At 44.3% G+C, this 20,229-nt stretch overlaps 1 protein-coding gene across 1 annotated transcript in view; it reads left to right on the top strand.

Moving 5' to 3' along the window:
* The window catches only part of SUSD1 (sushi domain containing 1), a 117,252-nt gene that overhangs the window by 94,384 nt on the left and 2,639 nt on the right, over positions 1–20,229 (top strand). Inside the window, exons 11-14 of the mRNA XM_052644564.1 lie at positions 1,047–1,138; positions 3,587–3,773; positions 15,711–15,807; positions 19,643–19,901. Coding sequence (XP_052500524.1) covers positions 1,047–1,138; positions 3,587–3,773; positions 15,711–15,807; positions 19,643–19,901 — 635 coding nt within the window. The remainder of the gene's footprint in view (positions 1–1,046; positions 1,139–3,586; positions 3,774–15,710; positions 15,808–19,642; positions 19,902–20,229) is intronic.

The raw sequence follows: 20,229 nt of genomic DNA, 5'->3' as shown, positions 1-20,229 counted from the left end.
TCCTTTGGCTTGGCTTCTTTCAAAGGAACCTGTTGGTTGAGGGGCTTACACAATAGGGTTGGCTTGCATGAGATTTTCTTTTTCTCAGGTGCTTTGGGAGTTGTCTTTATCACATATTAATCATCACAGTGTTCCTATGAAACTTCTTAGCAAGTCTGATGTATTATTTTCAGTTTAGGGACAGGGATCGTCTTTGAAGGAAGTAACCTCTGAGTTTTGAATAACTAGTCTTTATTTGGGGCTTCCCTGGCGGCTCAGGCAGTGGAGTCTGCCTGCTATGCAGGAGACCCAGGTCTGATCCCTGGGTCAGGAAGATCCCCTGGAGATGGGAATGGCTACCCACTCCAGTATTCTTGCCGGGAGAATCCCATGAACAGAGGAGCTTGGTGGGCTACAGTCCACGGATTCTCAGAGAATTGGACAGACACGACTGATCGATTAACACTTTCATAGTCTTTATTTTAAAAGCTTGAAGAATGTGCCTCTATATTACACAGTACCAGATTTGAGCTATCTTTTGGATTGATTACTATGACATTGAGCAGAGACCAACAAATGGTTCTTTGGTAATAAAAGATGAAGAAGCCCAAACCAAGAGGGACCATTCCCCACTTTCCATCATGAAAAGCCTGACTGTTTGAGTTGGCTTTTTTTATTTCCTCAGGGAGCAATTCTCAGTTCTCTGCTGAAATGTTGCTCTCAGCTCAGAATTTCAAACTGGTGCTTTTTTTGTCTAAATGAGGTTTGTCCAAGGCAAGGACAATGAGTTTGAGCTTAGGAAACCAAGGGAATTTGCAGTGAATAGACTTAAATAATTTTTAAGAAGGATCCTCTGATTTGGTATCTTTTGGTCGTGAATCTTTCATCAGGACTGAGTTTACAGGAATATAAAAGTGGAGTTTCTTGGACTGCTACCACTAGTTTCTACATTGAAATAGTGCAGAAGGCATCCTCTTGTAAATGCTAACTTTTGGAAGATTGTTCAATTAGAAAGTAATATTTTGGTATAAGGTGTAAGTTGATTTCTCATTCTTTTCCTCTTGCAGTACAACAAACCATCAGAAACATTTCAATATTTAATGAAACCTGCTTGAGATGGAGAAGTATGAAGACAGCTGATATAGAGGAGATGTATTTAGTAAGTTACTGAAACTTATTCTTTTTTTAGGTGTTTGTCTTGTGTGGGAGGTTAAAAAAATATCAACAAACCAAAAAAAAAAAAAAAAGACCCTTAGATAGCTTCCATAATCAATGAAAGATTTATAGTTACAATTGCAATAAGAAGCAAAAACCATATGAGCCAGGAATCCCACTGCTGAGCAAATACCCGGAGAAAACCATAATTCAAAAAGATACATGCACCCCAGTGTTCACTGTAGCACTATCTACAGTAGCCAGGGCATGGAAGCAGCCTAAATGTCCATCAACAGAGGAATAGATAAAGATGTGGCGCATACATACGAAGGACAATTACTCAGCCATTAAAAAAGCAAACTAATGCTACTTGCAACGGCATGGGTGGATCCAAAGATTGTCATACTGAGTGAATAGGTCAGAGAAAGACAGATATCATATGATATCATTTATATGTGGAATCTAAAAAAAAAAATGTACTAATGCCTATTTGCAGGTGCCAATGCCTGTTTGCAGGTAGCAGTGCCTATTTGCAGGTAGCAGTGCCTATTTGCAGGTACCAATGCCTGTTTGCAGGTACCAATGCCTGTTTGCAGGTAGCAGTGCCTGTTTGCAGGTAGCAGTGCCTGTCAGACATGGAGAACAGACTTGTAGATTTAGCAGGGGAAGGGGAGGGTGGACTGAACTGAGACAGCAGCATTGAAATATACACATTAGCATATATAAAATAGATAGCTAGTGGGAAGTTGCTGTATAATAAAGAAGGCTCAACCCAGTGCTCTGTGACAGCCTAGATGGGTAGATGGCGTGGAGTGGTGGGAGAGAGCTTCAAGAGGGAGGGGACATGTATATACTTACGGCTGATTCACGTTATTGTATGGCAGAAACCAACACAACATCATAAAGCAATTATCCTCCAGTTTGAAAAAAGGATACAAATGAACTAGAGGTAGGGGATGAGACAGGGAGGGATAAATTGGGAGATTGGGACTGACACGCGTGCATGCTAAGTCACTGCAGTCGTGTCTGACTCTGTGGGACCCTGTGGACCATAGCCCACGAGGCTCGTCTGTCCATGGGAGGTACTTGTAACAGAGAAGCAAGTCATTCATTCCAGGATTCTCCAGGCAAGAATACTGCACTGGGTTGCCATGCCCTCCTCCAGGGGGTCTTCCCAACCCAGGGGTTGGACCCACATCTCTTCTGTCTCCTGCATTGGCAGGCAGGTTCTTTACCTCTAGTGCCGCCTGGGAGGCCCAGGGACTGGCATATACATGCTGCCACATATGAAATAGATAACTGGTAAGAGCCTGGGGTATAGCACAGGGAACTCTACCCAACACTCTCTAATGAGCTATATGAAAAAGAATCTTAAAAAAGTGGATATATGTATATGCATAATGGATTCACTTTGCTGTGCATCTGAAACTAACACATTATAAATTAACTATACTCCAATAAAAATTAAAAACATAGAATAAAAACTGAATGCAATTCTTAAAAAAAAAAAAGAAGCAGAAAGAAAGTGGGCATTTCTGCTGCATATTTGAAGTCAGAGACTTTGGGGATTGATGAGAAAGACATGAGGGTTTCTCTGTGTAACATAGTTTGATACAGAGCCGAGGTTCAGGCAGTATCCATGAAAGGAAGCCAGTGACTTTTCATGGGTGTGTGTCTCTCTGCACCAGTCCCTCTGATAAGGGTCTGAATGTGTTGCCTAGCGAGTCAAGGGGGAACTTTTAAAGCTAAATATGTTTGTAACAAAGGTACAGACCATGGGATGAGCTGCTGCTAGAAGAAATTAAGTAGGAAGAGAAGTGGATCTATTGGTCCAGATGCTGGGACCGTCAGAAGGTGGTGAGAGAGGAGAAAAACCCTTCCCAGGTCTTACCAGGAACCGGCTAGGTGTATCCTTGACGCACACCCTGCTCTGGAAAAGCCTTAGTTCAGATTCTTAATTTTTTCCTAGGAAATTGTTCTCTGGCCTTCCTTCCTCAGTTTTGCCAACAGGCTTTCCCACCGGGTGTGTGCCATCGTGTGTGTGGGAACAAAAAGGGAGAAACTTGTCAGTTTCAGGGACTGTTGTGCATTTTGATTTAAAAACATATTTATTTTACTGATGATATTGTAATTATGCACTTCCCAAATATTTATAGTATTACAGCTCTACTTGTATTTCATATTTGTTTTCTCAGACTTTTTATTTTGTATTGGGGTAGAGCCTATTGACAATGTTCTGGTAGTTTCAGGTGAACAGCGAAGGGACTCAGCCATTCATATACATATATCCATCCTCTCCCAAACCCTCCTCCCATCCAGGATATCACATAATGTATTTCACTTTTTAGAGGAACTTTAGAATGGAGAGCAAGAGTGCTCATGAGAAAAAGTAAGTATCCAGGCATTCAACCTTTCAAGCTGGTAGTTTACCTGGCGAACTTTTCTGTTTCAGGTCCACATTTGGGGCCAGAGATGGTATCAGAAAGGATTTGCCCAGGAAATGATCTTTAATATCACTGCCAGCAGTCAGACTCCTGAGACGTGTTTGGACCTGAGTCCAGGTACCAACTATAGTGTCAGCATCCAGGCTTTGTCTTCTGAACTTCCTGTGGTCATCTCCCTGACAACCCAGATAACAGGTAAATCTTGAATAACAGCATTTGGCCGAATGAAATCGCCGCAGAGCTGTATAGGCTCAAACAAAGAGGCACACTATTACTTTTTATCATTGTATGATGAACTTTAAGAGAATGAGGAAGAAGGATATGAGATTGGAGAAAGGTTCTCAAGGGACTTCCCTGAAACTGTAATGTTTTATTTCTTAAAAAGATATCTGAAACAAAATAGCATTGAATAAATCTAGAGAGTGTGTCCATGGGTGTTGGTTACATTCCTTCTGGATATTTGAACTATTTCATCCTTAAGAAGAATTTGTCTTCTGACTGTTTCTTTCTCAGTAACATATTTGTCATTCTGTTACAAGTACCTTAAGAGTGGGCTACCCTCCGGGGGAGAACGACTGGCAGTCTCACTCTAGGACCCTAGAAAATGACTTTCCACTCATTTTCTCATCTCGCCTCAAATCTGTGATGGTGTTCTCCAGCCCCCCAACACACACACTCTGAGCTAATTATCAGAGTATTAGTTTCTTGTGTCTTATTTCCCTGATAATTTAGAAGTAATCAGGTGAGGACTTTCTACTCCCAAAGTCTCCCAGGGCTGCCTGCAGGCAGAACCTACATTTTATCTTCTCTCTCGATCCCAACTCTCTTGCCCCCACCTTCCCTTAATCCTGCCATCCCCTCTTGCCTCGTCTGTCCCCCCAGTAAAGAGTAAGTCCCACCACTGCACAGGCAGGTTGTCATGTCTCCTTTTTAAATGAAAACAGAGATAGACATACTTCTTTGGATGCCATATTCCTTGTAGCTGCTCTGTCTTTTCTCAGCCTCTCTTTACAGTGAAACTCCTTGCAAGAATGTTGTGGAGGCGCCATATCCTTACCTCCTCTTCTGTCTTTAACTGTTTCCAGTCCAGAGGCATTTGTTCTCAATGCTTTACTGGGAGTGTCTCTATCTTGCAAAATCCGCCGGCCCATTTTATTCTTATCTGATTTTCTCTACAGCATTTGGCATCCCCTCCTTGAAACACCTTTTCTCCTGGCTTTTGGATCCTGCTGCCTCGCTGGCTGCTGTTTCCCAGGCTGCTCCACCAGTTCCGTCTACTTTAATGTTACCCCGCCCTCTGCCTTCTCATCCTTTTACTTCATTATCTACCCTTTCTGCCTCTGTGATCTCTACCAGTCTCATGGCTACAAACAATACCTGTATTTCGACAATCCCCAAATATGTGTCCTAGTCACATTGGGGAAGGCAATGGCAACCCACTCCAGTACTCTTGCCGGGCAGGTCCTATGGATGGAGGAGCCTGGTAGGCTGCAGTCCACGGGATCACTAGGAGTCAGACGCGACTTCACTTTCGCTTTTCACTTTCATGCATAGGAGAAGGAAATGGCAGCCCACTCCAGTATTCTTGTCTGGAGAATCCCAGGGACGGGAGAGCCAGGTGGGCTGCCGTGTATGGGGTCGCACAAGTGTTGGACACGACTGAAGCGACTTAGTAGTAGCAGTCACATTCTCTCCTCTGAGCTCCATATACCTACCTGTCTCCAATATCTTATTTGAACATTTAATAAGCAAGACCAATAGAACTTTTGATTTCTGATCTTTGTCTTTACCCCACAAATCCATTTTCCACCCAGGCTTCTCTGTCTCAGTCATTGGCATTCCTATTCACTGACTGCTCAAGCTGTAAAGTAATTGTAATTAATTCTGCTTCTCCCACCAGTTTCTAGTCCTTAACAAGCTGGCTTGTTCCTGAAATAAACATGATGAATCCAACCACTTCTACCCCCTTTGCCTTTACAACTAGCAACTTAATCCAAGCTAGCAACTTCTTGCTTGGACTCCTGCAATAGCTTCTAAATCTTCTCCCTGCTTTCACAGTTGCCTGTCACCTGCTGCTGTCTTGATCTTCACCAGAGCTTTAAAAAGATCACTCAAGGGATTTCCCGGGCAGCCCAGTGGTTAAGACTTCATGCTTCCCATGTAGGGGACATGGGTTTGATCCCTGGGAGCTAAAATCCCATGCGTTGCACAGCGCAGCCAAAAGATTAAAAAAATAAAAAAAATTGAAATAAAAAAATATTGAAGAAGATCACTCAAAGTGTCATACTGAGTGAAGTAAATCAGACAGAGAAAAACAAATATGTAATGTTGCTTATACGTGGAATCTAAAAAATGGCACAAATGAACTTATTTACAAAACAGAAATGGAGTCACAGATATAAAAAACAAACTTATAGTTACTGGGGAGAAAGGACGGGCAGGATAAATTAGGAAATTGGGATTGACATATACACACAACCATATATAAGGCTTCCCTGATAACTCAGTTGGTAAAGAATCTGCCTGCAATGCAGGAGACCCCAGCTTGATCTCTGGGTTGGAAAGATCTGCTGGAGAAGAGATAGGCTGGCTACCCACTCCAGTATTCTTGGGCTTCCCTTGTGGCTCAGCTGGTAAAGAATCTGCCTGCAATGCAGGAGACCTGGGTTTGATCCCTGGGTTGGGAAGATCCCCTGGAGAAGGGAAAAGCTACCCACTCCAGTATTCTGGCCTGGAGAATTCCGTGGACTGTGTAGTCCTTGGGGTGGCAAAGAGTCAGACACGACTGAGCGACTTTCACTTTCACAACAATATATAAAATAGATAACAAATAAGGACCTATTGTAGAGCACAAAGAACTCTACTCAAGACTCTGTAATGACCTGTATGGAAAAAGGGTCTTTAAAAAGAGTGGATATATGTATGTGTAAAACTCATTCACTTTGCTGTACACCCGAAACTAACAAAACAGTGTAAATCGACTATATCCCAATAAAAAATTAATACAAAAAGAAAAACATTCACATAAGAACATCGTCCCCAGCTCAAAACTGTCGGATGAGTTTGCGTGAGTGTTGGAATAGAATCCATGTGCCTGACCACGGAACATGTAGTCTGGCCCTTGCCTGCCTCACTGTCCTCATCTTCCTCTGCCCTCTCTCTTTCTCACTAAGCATCAGCTGCCTCCCTACCTTCCCTGCTATTTCTCAAACGGGTCAGACTTGTTTTTGCATCCAGACCTTTCCATCTGGTGCTTACTGATCCTTAGATACTCCCTCCACATGTCCTGGTTGTATAGTCGCTAAGTCATGTTTGATTCTTTTGCGACCGACTGCAGCCTTCAGGCCCCCTGACATGGGATGTCCCAAACTAGAAAATACTGGAGCTGGTGGCCATTTCCTGGCCCAGGGATCAAACCCGCACCTCCTGCATTGCAGGCAGTTTCTTTACACCTGAGCCACCAGGGAAACCCTGTCACTCAGGTTTCTGCTCAAATTCATCCTTTCAAAAATCACCTCCCCATCACCACCCCATCACTTTCTATCCATTTCCTCTGTTTGAATTTCTTCACGGAACTCATTTCAGAACTTGTATTTTGACTTTTACTTGTTTGTTTTCTTTTCCCCTACTAAAATAGGAGCCCTCTGATGGCAGAGATTTTTGTCTGTGTGTTCTGCCTTGAATCCCCAACACATAAGGATCGTGCTAGCCCACGTAAGGACAATGATAGCACAGCAAAGAAATATTTTTGTAATGAACGCATAGGAAGACTAATCTCAAAATGGCCAGCGGGTGGTGTTGGCATTGAGAAAATGCCTGGTTAGTTAATGAAAGCTTTAGACCAAAAAAGAATTCACCAGCTGGTGAGTTGGAAGGAAATGTTCAATTTGGGCATTTCTTCCCATGGTGGTTTATCAAGATGAATAGCTGTTCAGTCTCCTACTCTTTGGTCCGTCTCCTGTTTGGACGTTTTGCGCTGCTGATTCACATTAGCATTTCATATGTTTTGATTTGGGAGAGAGAGTTTCATCTTGATGAGCCTCATTTATACCTTGTTTTGTACATGAAACAGCCTGGTAGCTCACTCACTCTGTATCTGTGCTCATGGCCACCAGGGGACACTGTTGAGCTATTTGAATTCATTGAGACCCTGCCTGTCCGTTTTCCCTATCTATCCCACTTTAAAGAATCTGCAATTTTTAAAAAGTGTGAAAGTTCTAAGCAAACAAACAAGAGAAGAACAGACCCCAAGCCCTCCCTTTAATGAATAAGAGATGTGCTTCCTTGCCTAAGATGTGACTCTGTTTTAGTAAAATTGTAAACTTTTGAATTTTACCAGAAATGTGAGGCAAGGGGTTTGGACTTGGAATATGCAGCAGCTGGTTTCCCAGAAGAAAAGTGCATGGAATTTCCATTCTGAGTGTCTTACGTTAAGTTAAATCTTACTGATGGGAACAAGATGAAAGCATGCGCTTTAAATATATTGCTGACCTCAGGGGAGAATGAAAGTTTTTGGAATGTTGAAGGACAGAGGCAAGTGTTGCAGTGAAAACAAAAGAGGGTGCTGGTGAGAAGGGTGATGAGATGGAGAGGAGATCACAGTGCTTCTGACTCATGGCCCACACGCTTCCGCAGGCAGCCCGTTGATGGGAATTCCTCAGAATAGCCCCACCATTCATTCACACACCCTTTAGGTCAAGGGGAAGAATGAACGTTTATCCTTGATGTGGACCCAAAAGGTCAGAAGAGCTGTCATACACAGGTCGTGCTGTTTTCTCTTGTTGTTGTTCAGTTGCTCAGTCATGTTCAACTCTTTGCGACCTCATAGAGGTCACATGCCAGCCTCCTGTGTCCTCTGCTCCCGAAATTTGCTCAGATTCATGTCCACTGAGTCAGTGATGCTATTTAACCATTTCACCCTCTGCCATCCGCTTCTTCTGCCTCCGATCTTTCCCAGCATCAGCGTCTTTTCCAATGAGTTGGCTCTTCACATCAGGTGGCCAAAGTATTGGAGCTTCAGTTTTAGTCCTTCCAATGAATATTCAGGGTTGATTTCCTTTAGAATTGACTAGTTTGATCTCCTTGCAATCCAAGGGACTCTCAAGAGTCTTCTCCAACACCACAGTTCAAAAGCATCAATTCTTCAGCGATCAGCTTTCTTTATGGTCCAACTCTCATATCTGTACATGACTATTGGAAAGACCGTAGCTTTGACTATATGGACCTTCATTGGCAAAGTGATATCTCTGCTTTTTAATATGCATCTAGGTTTGCCAAGTCAAAAAGCTTATAGGCAAAATTATCTTCTTAGAGATAGGAGAGAAACAGAGTGGGAGAGGTGGAGGGAGGGGGGAACAGAGGAGGAACGAGAGAGAGAAAGCCAGTACCTGCAGGTAGATAAACCACTTATTCGACACAATGCGGTGATCATCTGTGGTTGAATGGCCATTATGGAACCAAGAGTGCTGGAAGAGAAAAAGGAAACAAATATGTGAAAGAAATCATTTCTTCCTGAGTCCAGACTGGCAACGTACACGAGAACTTCCCCATCTCTGTATTTGTAATAAGAAAAAGAGAATGCACCTTTTCAGATGTTCAGGAGAGCCACTGAAAACACAGGTGTGTCCCAAGCTTTATTGGACTATCCCTTTCGCAGAGAGGTCCAGTCAGGATAGCTCTGATTCCCGCTCCAGGACTAGGGACCACTGCCCGCACCTCTGACCCCTCGTCTCTTACGGTTGTGTCCTTAGGAAAGGACCAGGCGGGACCAGGTGTCTTGAGTTCTGCTGGCCTGGGCTTCTCTTCCACAGACCATCTAAGGGCTGTGAAGTCCTGTGTCTGCAGTGAGGGCTTCATCTCCGCAGGCTGGATGCGGGGCACCACCCTGGCTCCTGATGGCCTCACCCCAGCTGTTCCCCTCTTTGTCCAGGCTTTCTCAGAGTCTTTCATGGACACAGATTCCTTGATGTCTGAGGTCCTTATGTTAGGTCAGCCCAGGATGAAGGCACACATGTCCTTCCATACCTCCTCTAGTCCCCAGAAATCTCCCAGCTACTTTCTAGCTTCAGATCAACCTCCAACTCCTTAAGGAAATGACTGTTTGGGGATGGATGTCTCCCCGCTCTTCTCACTGAAAGCATCTGCACCCCCTCTGAGGCCCCACAGAGACAAGATGGTACACCACCGAGGAAAGCAGGCTGGATGTGTTATTTTCACAACGTTATGTTAACGTTGTGTGAGGGCTAAGTAGCTGCAGTCTTGTCTGACTCTTTGTGACCCTGTGGACCAGAGCCTGCCAGGCTCCTCTGTTCATGGGATTCTCCAGGGAAGAATACTGGAGTGGGTTGCCATTCCCTTCTCCAGGGGATCTTCCCCACCCAGGGATCGAACCTACATCTGTTACATCTCCTGCATTGGCGGGTGGATTCTTTACTACTGGTGCCCCCTGGGAAGCCCATCCTATATTAATATTAGCTGCTTATAAAATATGAATGGGAAAGTTTCTTTATATTGAATGCCTAAAAGGGTTTCTGTGTGTTGGGGTGGTTGAAAGGTATACTGAAACATAACAATTAATTCAGCAAATACCTATTGATTGGTTATGTACAAAGACCAGTGCTAGGTGCTGAAGTAGATAAAAATAAAAAGAAGATGGTTCCTTCTCCTTGGGAAGCCAAGTCTGATAACCTTACTGACAAGGGAGTTGCAGCTCACCGTATGATACCTGATGACTTATGGCATAAGCTCTATTTTCTCCATTGCTGTCAATTTCAATTTATCATGCCAGCCTGGTGGGCTACCATCCATGGGATCAGAGAGTCAGACACGACTGTGCAACTAACACACTCACACTGAGTGGGGGTCGTGGTCCAATTAGGAGATGCTGAGGATTAGAAAAGAACCTCTAGGGTATCTTTACTTTTATATATTCATATATGTTAGTTCCTTGCAATTACTTGATGCTTATAGCATAAGGTTGGGACCTTTGCTTAAGTTTGGTGCAGACAAAATTTTCCTTTACTTTTTGTTCATTTTAGTGGGTCTTAGAGAAATGACACATTTGCACTTCTGTTACTTCCTTTCTCTCACTGATTTTAATAATTTGCCTACATTAATGATTAATCTTTTGTTATACATATTGCACCCCCGGTTATGTACTCTTGAATTTTCTTTTCAGTATTCTTTTTGACATTCAGACATTTTAAGTTTTCATGTAATCAATTCTATTGATTCTTTTATAGTTTCTGCCTCGGGTCATGCCAAGAAAAGCCTTTCCCACTCTGCAATCAGATCAGTTCTTATTCTCTACTATTTTCTAATGCTTCTTAACAATTTTGCTTTTCACATTTTAGCTTGCAACAATCTGGAATTTGTTTAGATGTGTGGTATAAGGCTAAATTTACATGGTAACTTTTTTCCCCCCAAATGATCAGCCAGTTTCCCCATCACCTTTGGAAAGACTGTTTATGCCACACACTATATTCTCATTTGTTTATTTGGGTCTCTTTCTTGATTATCTAGCCTGCCTACCCTGTGCTTTTACCTTCTTATTTTAGTTATTGTAACTTTAGAGTATATTTAATATTTGGGGGACAAGTTCTGCCCCATTGCTTTTCTCCTGAATCTTCAAAGTTTTCTCAGCCTCCACAATTTCCTTTGTCACTTACTTCTAGGAGAGAATGGACATTGTTGGCATCAAGGGGGGGCAGTGAATGTCTTCTTTCTGGGTCTGCCCCCAGCTCACATACTCAGGGTGAAAGAACTCCACCCCAGACACCACCCATGTCTTGCCTTGGGTCTGATTTGGTTTAAATCAGTAATAGGCCGATGGAAAGGAGAGCAGACCAGCCAAAGACAGCAGTTTGGGGAAGAGAAACAGCACCTTGGAAAATATGGCTAGGAGTAAAGTTATCTGCCTGCAATGCGGGAGACCTGGGTTCAGTCCCTGAGTTGGGAAGATCCCCTGGAGAAGGGAAAGGCTACCCACTCCAATGTTCTGGCCTGGAGAATTCCATGGATTGTATAGTCCTTGGGATAGCAAAGAGTTGGACATGACTGAGAGATTTCCACTAAGGTTGCTGCTGCTGCTGCTAAGTCGCTTCAGTCGTGTCCGACTCTGTGCGACCCCATAGACGGCAGCCCACCTGGCTCCCCCGTCCCTGGGATTCTCCAGGCAAGAACACTGGAGTGGGTTGCCATTTCCTTCTCCAATGCATGAAAGTGAAAAGTGAAAGTGAAGTCGTTCAGCCATGTCCGACTCTTTGCAACCCCATGGACTGCAGCCCACCAGGCTCCTCCATCCATGGGATTTTCCAGGCAAGAGTACTGGAGTGGGGTGCCATTGCCTTCTTCATCACTAAGGTTATTTAACCTCAAAAATGCAGAAAAGAAACAGTCTACTCAAGTTCGGCTTTTGCATTTGAGAGAAAAAACAGACTATTTATAAGGTGGGAAAGGCAGTGAGCAGGCAGAACAGAAAGCAGTCTAGAAGTCATGTGTTGATTGAATCAGCTGGATGGTTGTGTCCTTAGAACTGGAAGGACGGACGATGCTGGGGCTGAAAGGGGCAATGCGGCACAGAACAACCGGGGGGGGGGGGGGGGGGGGGGGGCTTCCCTGCCCTGCTGTGGGCCCGCCTTCCCTAAACTGGGCAAGCGCTTTTTTCTACTGTTCCTGGGGTGGGTGAGAAACTGGGTGGTTTTAAAAGGTTTGCCAAGAGATTAGAGGACCTAGAATTATTCATCTCAGAGAAGAGCAAACAGGACTAACTTAAAAGAGCCCGAGGAGGGTTCTCACACAGAAAAGAGAAAACAGTTCATCTCCCTCTGGGCTGAAAACAGGAAATGTGTGATAAAAACCACTTACTTTCCTGTGAGGACAACACGTCACCAATGAAAGGGCCTTTCAGTGATAGCCTGAGGGCTGAGTGTAGAGATACTTGGAATGCTCCTGTGCCCTGGTGGGGAACCTGGTGGGGCTTTTCCGTCTGCATTTCCCCTCTCCCCATTGCTGGCTGGCTGCAGGAGGCTAGCCACTGTCTGCCTCAGGGGTGCTATGGAATTTCTTTCTGGCTGCCTCTTGGAAAGGTGGTGGACCTTTCAATACTGTAGGGTGCGGTCTTAACTGAAAGTAGAGGCTGTTCCAAGTCACCCCAAGGGCCTTTAACAGTGGCACAGATTTACAGAAAACATGATTTGTATGGCCACTGTATCTGCGTGGTGTTGGAAGAAATTCTAGACTTAGTGTTTAATAAACTCTATAGGAAATTCTCACTCGTCCCCCTGGTCTTAGATTCCTGGGTGTCCCGGTGGTCCACTCTGGGCCCTCATCTTTTCTCGGATGCCTTTATACCATCTCTCTGGGCCGCCGTGTGTGCGAAGTCACTTCAGTTGTGTCCGACTCTTGGCAACCCTATGGACTGTAACCCACCAGGCTTCTCTGTCCAAGGGATTTTCCAGGCAGGAATCCTCGAGCGGGTTGCCATGCCCTCTTCCAGAGGATTTTCCAGACCCAGGGGTTGAACCCATGTCTCTTATGTCTCCAGCATTGGCAGGTGGGTTGTTTACCACTGATGCCACCTGGGAAGCCCCTTCTGTTGATGACTGACTCCATGTCGCCATCACAGTTTGCTTGTAAGCTCTGGACCGTATTTCTAACTGCCTGCTGGACGGTTTCACAAGGACTTCAAACTTAACAGGTCTAGAAGTGAGCTGCGGCTGAACCTTCCCCCAGACCTTGATGAATGACGTCGCTACTGACTCAGGGACCAAAACCAAAGCCCAGGTTCCTTCCCCTTCCTTATCTTCCACCACTTTCCGTTCCGTCTCTGCCCCACGTATCTTCTCCATCTGCCCCCTCTTTTCCATTGTGAGCACCATCACTTGCTTCAGGCCTCAGACATTTCTTACCCAGATTTTGGACAATCTATGCTTTTGCTTTTTTCCAATTCATCCTCCAGCTGGCGGTCTAAATTGTCTTTCTAAAATATACATCTGCTGAGAATCTTTAGATGACTTCTGCTTATTTACAGGATCTCAGATCTGACCTAGACACACACCGCTTAATTATTATTTACTTGTTTATTTGATTTTGGCTGCACTAGGTCTTCCTTACTGCCTGTGGGCTTTCCTTAGTTGTGGAGAGTGGAGACTACCCTTTTTTGTGTTGCTTGGGTTCTCAATGTGGCAGCTTCTCTTGTTGTGGAGCGCAGGCTTTAGGCACATGCACTTCAGTAGTTGTAGCTCGTGGGTTCAGGAGTTGTGGCACGTGGGCTTAGTTGCTCCTTGGCATGTGGGATCTTCCTGGACCAGGGATCGAACCCATGCCCCCTGCACTGGCAGGCGGATTCTTATCCACTGTGCCACCAGGGAAGTCCTACATTTCTCACTGTATTTTCTGTCTCTGCTGAGCTGGAACTCAACCTTTTGTCTACACCGAACACCTGCTGTTCTCTCTCTGCACGCACTCTCTCTCACCTCCCGCCTCTGAGTGTATCAGTTTCTGTATTTGATAGGCTCACCCCACTGCCCTGGGGCAGGCATTCTTCCCCTGCATTCCTACCACTCTCATTATCGTAGCTCCAAGCACCACCTGTTTACAAGACTCTGCTATCAGACTCTGAGCTCCTGGAAAGCAGAAACCAGGTCTTCCATGGCTGTTTCTCCCAGCCTCACATAGAGGTGGCTAGGAAATATTTGTTGAAAGGCAGTGTGTAAATAGCATGTTTAGTGGAGCTTTAAGACCTATCTTGGAAGGTCTAAACTTTTTTTTTTATTATAATTTGAATTGAAAATTTCTACTCCAAATCTGTTTTCTAATTGGGTAAAAGAGTCTTGAGTGTCTGTTTTGGCCTTCTAGTTCTTAATTTCACTGTGGCAGCATTCAGGGGAATTTCAGGGGGACTGCACATTTTATTTTTTCTCTTTCTCTCTCTCTCTGTAACTCTCATCCACTTGATAGCACTGTTGAGAAGATTAAATGAGATAAGCCATCTATAGGACATATCTACATATGTGTTGTGCAGCCAACACATGTTAACTGTGTGACAGGCAGAGTGGTGGCTGGAATGTTCATACTGTGAATGTCACTCCCAGTTAGACGATGCAACCCCGGTGTCAACCAGTCAGTGCATTCTCCTCCCCATGAGGTAACTATTTGGGAAATCTTGTTGCTGGGGAAAGCAAGATAAGGGCAGACAGCTGTGTGATTATAAAGGCTCTAGAAGTCTAGGGAATTCCCTCACAGTCCAGAGGTTAGGACTCCACGCTTTCACTGCTGAGTTGCAGGTTCAGTCCTTGGTCAGGTGGCTGATTCATGTTGATGTGTGGCAAAAGCCATCACAATATTGTAAAGTAATTATCCTCCAATTAAATTAATTAATTAAAAATAAAATTAAAAAAATAAAAGGATAATCATACACACACACACACACACACACACACACACACACACACACACAGATTCCTGGTCAGGGAACTAAGATCCCACAAGCTGCACAGAGCAGCCAAAATAATAATAATTAATAATAATAATAATAAACTCTTCCCAAAGGATCTAGAAGTCGGATATGCTGGTCTCCTCACCAAACAGGAATCTATCTTCCAAGATCATTGAAATGACCACAGCCTCCACCCTCTGTTAGTGCTGGGGCATCACTTTTTAAAAGAATTATAATAAAATATGTACAACATAAAATGTACTATTTTAATCATTTTTCAGGGCACAAATTATTGGCATTAAGTACATTCACAGTGCTATAAATCATTACCATTATCTATTTCAAAAATGTTTTCATCACCTCAAACAGAAACTCTGTTGACCATTAAGCAATAACTCCCCATTCCCTACCCACACCCTCAGCCCTTGGCAACCTCCAACGTATTTCTGTCTCTATGGATTTACCTGTTCCAGAGATTTCACGCAAGTGGAATCATGCGATATTTGTCCTTCTGTGTCTGGCATATTTCTCTTAGCCTCATGTGTTCAGGATTCGCCCGTGTTGGAGCATGTGTCCAAATTTGCTCATCACTTCTTTCATGAAAACTTTCCTCTTGATGTCCCATGAGGACCACTTTCTTCATGATTCTGCTTGTTTTGATCACACCCATTTTCTTCTTTGCAACATGTTTTCAGAGCCTCCCCTTCCGGAAGTAGACTTTTTCACTGTGCATGGAGGGCCTCTCCCACGCTTGCGACTGAGGAAAGCCACAGAGAAAAATGGACCCATCAGGTGAGTAGAGGCCTCTTTCCCATGGCTGCCCAATGGCTGCCCATGGAGTGTTTTGGAAACACTGCTTCGAGTGAGGATTAGACTTCTCTCTAGGTGGCTACGCTGTGGTAGTTAAGGCAATGGGCCTCTTTTTTTGTTTCCTGGGGCACAGACTGGGCTTCCCTGATAGCTCAGTTGGTAAAGAATCCACCTGCAATGCAGGAGACCCTGGTTCAATCCCTGGGTCAGGAAGATCTGCTGGTGAAGGGATAGGCTACCCACTCCAGTATTCTTGGGCTTCCCTTGTGACTCAGCTGGTAAAGAATCTGCCTGCAATGAGGGAGACCTTGGTTCAATCCCTGGGTAGGGAAGATCTGCTGGAGAAGAGAAAGGCTACCCACTCCAGTATTCTGGCCTGGAGAATTCCATGGACTGTATAGTCCATGGGGTCACAAAGAGTTGGACACGACTAAGTGACTTTCACTGACTGGGCACAGACTGAGCCTTTAATTCCAACCAGCACCCTCCTTAGTGAGTAGAGAGATTTTTAAGGGACCGGAGATGAGCGTTTGGGCAGCTGAACTCGAGAAACAGAATCTGCTCCTTCGGTCATTCAATAAGCATTGAATGTGCCTGTGACATGTCGGGCAGTGTCCTTTGCACTCATGCCTCCAGGTATATCCATTAGTGATGGTGGATCAGGAGCATCATTGCATTTACCAAAGACAGAATGTATTTTCCTTTATTGAAGGGTGACCTTGGGGTGTGTGTAGTGGTTTCTAGGAGAGTCATTTGGATGATTCCTTTAATTCATTCAAGTACTGAGATGTGGGTAAGGCATTGCATTGCTAATAACTGCTTCTTGGACTCCAGATGGTATTAGGGTGGAAGTAATTTACATCAGGTGGTGGACTGTGTTGTGTTCAATTAAGCTTTTTATTTACACAGGTCAGGGTAGGATTAAGAAAGCAGAAATATTCCCTTTTTAGAGAGGAAGATTGATGTTCACTTGGAGGGATGAGCAACTTACTGACAGGAGTCTAGAAAAATGGGATAGATGATCTTATCTGCAATACAGAAATAGAGACACAGACATAGAGAAAAAAAAATGTATGGACACCAAGGAGGGAAAGAGAAGGGTGGGATGAATTGGGAGATCGCAGCTGATTCATATACACTACTATATATAAAACTGGTAACTTATGAGAACCTACTGTATAGCGCAGGGAACTCTAGTCAGTGCTCTGTGGTGAGCTAAATGGGAAGGAAATCCACAAAAGAGGGGGTGTATGTATACATATAGATGATTCACTTTGCTGTACCATAGAAACTCTTCCAACACTGTAATTATACGCCAATAAAAATTAACTTTAAAAAAGAAGAGATGGCAATATCCTGCTTCCTTGACCTAACCCACACTACCTATGTCTCTCATGACCCTTCAGTCTAATGACCCTACAGTACAATCAGGGTAAAATTCATGAGATTTCACAAAACCGTCCAAAGAAAGTCTAGCAAAATTATCTGTGTGTCCGTTTATAATGAAACTTGGGCTCTTCGTGTCTGTTCATTTGAGCCCAATAAATGCTCAAAAGTCTTCCCAGGCATGTGTATGGCCTAAGTTGTTCTGTGTCTTAATTCCTGACAAGTTGCTGGAAGGCATTGTAATTCTGTTGCTGGAAGGAGACTGGAAGTCGTGACCTCAGTGCCTGAGAGAATGTGCAGTACATACGTAATATTTAGGCCAGGTAGTTATGTAAGGGAGAAAGAAAAGCCAAATGACACTCTACCCTTGTGGCTCTGTGCTGGCCAGTGCCTCCAAAACAGGAAGTGGAGATCTGTGAGTCACTGGGGAAGGTGTTGGTGAGAAAGAGGGGAAAAGTCCTTCTGGAACAGTCATGCCCTCAACAGCCATGACTGCTTCCCCAGTGTCATCGGCACTGATTACCAGCAGGATGTTGGGGTGGTTTCCTTGGCCCGAATACCTGGTTGGAGCTGGAGGAAGCAGCACTGCCAGTGTGGGGCAGCCCCGAGTCTGCTGTGTGCATTATCCAGGATGGGGGCGTGGGGCACTTGGTGGAGCAGGGGCTCTGGCCCCACGCCTCCCCTCCCTGACCGGGTGATCTTGGGGGATGATGCAGCCTGTAGCCAGGCTCTCCTCATGCTCATGTCTCCCACACTTGCCAGATTCCAGGAATCACCTAGGATGCTTTATCAGCAACATGAATTCTCAGACTCTACTGGTGAATTTGATTGAGTAGGTCTGGGATGCGGGCTGGAAATTTGTACAGTTATCAAGCGACTCGGGTGATTATGATCATACTAACTGGGAAGACTGCTTTATGCCTCTTGAATGGTACCTCTACTAGGAAATGTTCAGAACCAGATGAGTTCAAGTGAGCCTTGAACTTGCACTTGAACATCACTACCTACATGGTAAGATGAGAGGGACTTGAAGGTGTGCTTACAGACAGCATGGAGCCTGCTGCCCATTTACTTTTTCACCTGTGTCTGTGATTCACAGGGGTGTCTTCATCTTCAAGTCCCCAGGAAAGTTTGTTGTTATAAGTGTTCCTTTGTAGGCAGTGAGGCTTAGTAAATGTTTACTGGTGGTGGCAGTGACAAAGCATTGCCCTGCGGGCTTCACTTTGTCACTTTTGTACAGAGCTCACTGCTGAAAGTGAATCCAGAAACTTTGTGGAAATCAGGGGCCTGAGGACACCTAGGAATTTCAGGAGCCTGGTGGATGGGTACTTTCTAAATCCAACACCTGCTATTAACCTAGTGACTCATGGGCTCTTAGGAAGCAGGAGATGGGGCATTAAGAATGTGGAGCAGGAAGTGTATACTTATTGGTAAAATAGAATTACATATGCTAATGAGTTTGGGAAAGTATCCTAATCATATTTGATGCTGATGCATGTTTTTCTTCTTTATTGAAATTTCAACTCAAGAAACATCAGTGCAGAGTCAGTCATAGCCAAAGACCTGCCAAGATTTGCAAGAATGCAAGAGTAAATCATTCAAGTTCTTACTGTCAAGCCTGATAGAGAAAGCAGACATCCCAAACTTACTAGGAGATGAGCCCAAGCAGATGGAAATAGAAAGGAAGATGTGATTTATTCTCAGAGTGTTTTTGTCCTTACACTTTCTTTTGCTGACAGATTTTCTGTTTGGTGGGATAAATAATACTGAAACATGATAAAATGACACCAGACTGCTAGTGTGTATCTTTGTCCACATGTAGGGAACATACAGGATTTTCCCTTTCCAGCTGTTGAAGGATATTGTCAGACTAGATGAGTTCATGGTGACTTTGCACTCCGTGCTTCTCATTCATTTCATAGGAACTTCGGTATCAGTCCATGAACTGGAGGGAGTGTCCGTCACATGAGTTCTGTTTTAGGCTCCTCATGTGATTATGTGGAGCCTTTTGGCAGACTTAGTGCCCTAACGCTTGTCGGCAATAGGCCTCCATGTGACTGCTAAACCCTTTCCCCAGCTGGACTTTGTTTGCCCACGAGAAAAATCACTGATTAGATCAACTTTATGACATGTATGCTCCAGGCAGTTTCCCAGGTAGCCATCTGCGGCTAGAACTTAGAGAGACCATTCTCCCAGTATCATGAAGCATGAATACGGTTGGTTCCCACTGGAGTTCCATGACTGTTGGAGCTGCCAGATTGTGAAGCCCACGTGGGCAGGGACTTTTATCCAGTGTTGTATCTCCAGCATCTAGCAAAGTGTTGGTCTCATAGCCGGTGCTCAGTAAGTGTGAATAAATGAATGAATGACAACCCCCCCCCCCACACACACCCAAGCAAGGGTCTGATAGACATTTTCTTTTCTCTTACAGTTCATATCAGGTGTTAGTGCTTCCCTTGGCCCTCCAAAGCACATTTGCTTGTGATTCTGAAGAGGCTGCTTCATTCTTTAGCAAAGCTTCTGAGGCCAGTGGATACGTGACGGCAGAACTGCTGGCCAAGGATATTCCCGATGATGCCCTGGAGATATCTATTGGAGACAGGCTGTACTATGGGAAATATTATAATGCACCCTTGAAAACAGGGCACGATTACTGCATTATATTACGAATCACAAGTGAATGGAATGAGGTATAGTTCTTTAAAAACTCTTGTGAATTTGATATTTTCTTCTTCATGTGAAGTTTACATATTTGAACATTTGTTTTCCCCGTATCTGAGATGAACACTGCGTATAAGAACCATAAACATGTATTGAACCCTTTCACTTTATAAAGGAGGGGCAGGTGAAACCTTTCTGGAGGTGGATATTCTGAACTTGCTGGGGGAACGTGTTTGGATCTGTGTTTGGACTGAATTTGTTTTGTTTTTTTCCTAAGCTTTATGGAATGCTCTCATCCCATTGCGCTGGGGAAGCCTGAGCTGGAGTGGAACATCGAGATCTTTCTGCCACTTCCCT

This window comes from Budorcas taxicolor, chromosome 8, assembly GCF_023091745.1.
Source record: "Budorcas taxicolor isolate Tak-1 chromosome 8, Takin1.1, whole genome shotgun sequence".
NCBI lineage: Eukaryota > Metazoa > Chordata > Mammalia > Artiodactyla > Bovidae > Budorcas > Budorcas taxicolor.
Note: the sequence above shows the minus strand (reverse complement) of the source record. Positions and strands in the feature narration are given on the sequence as shown.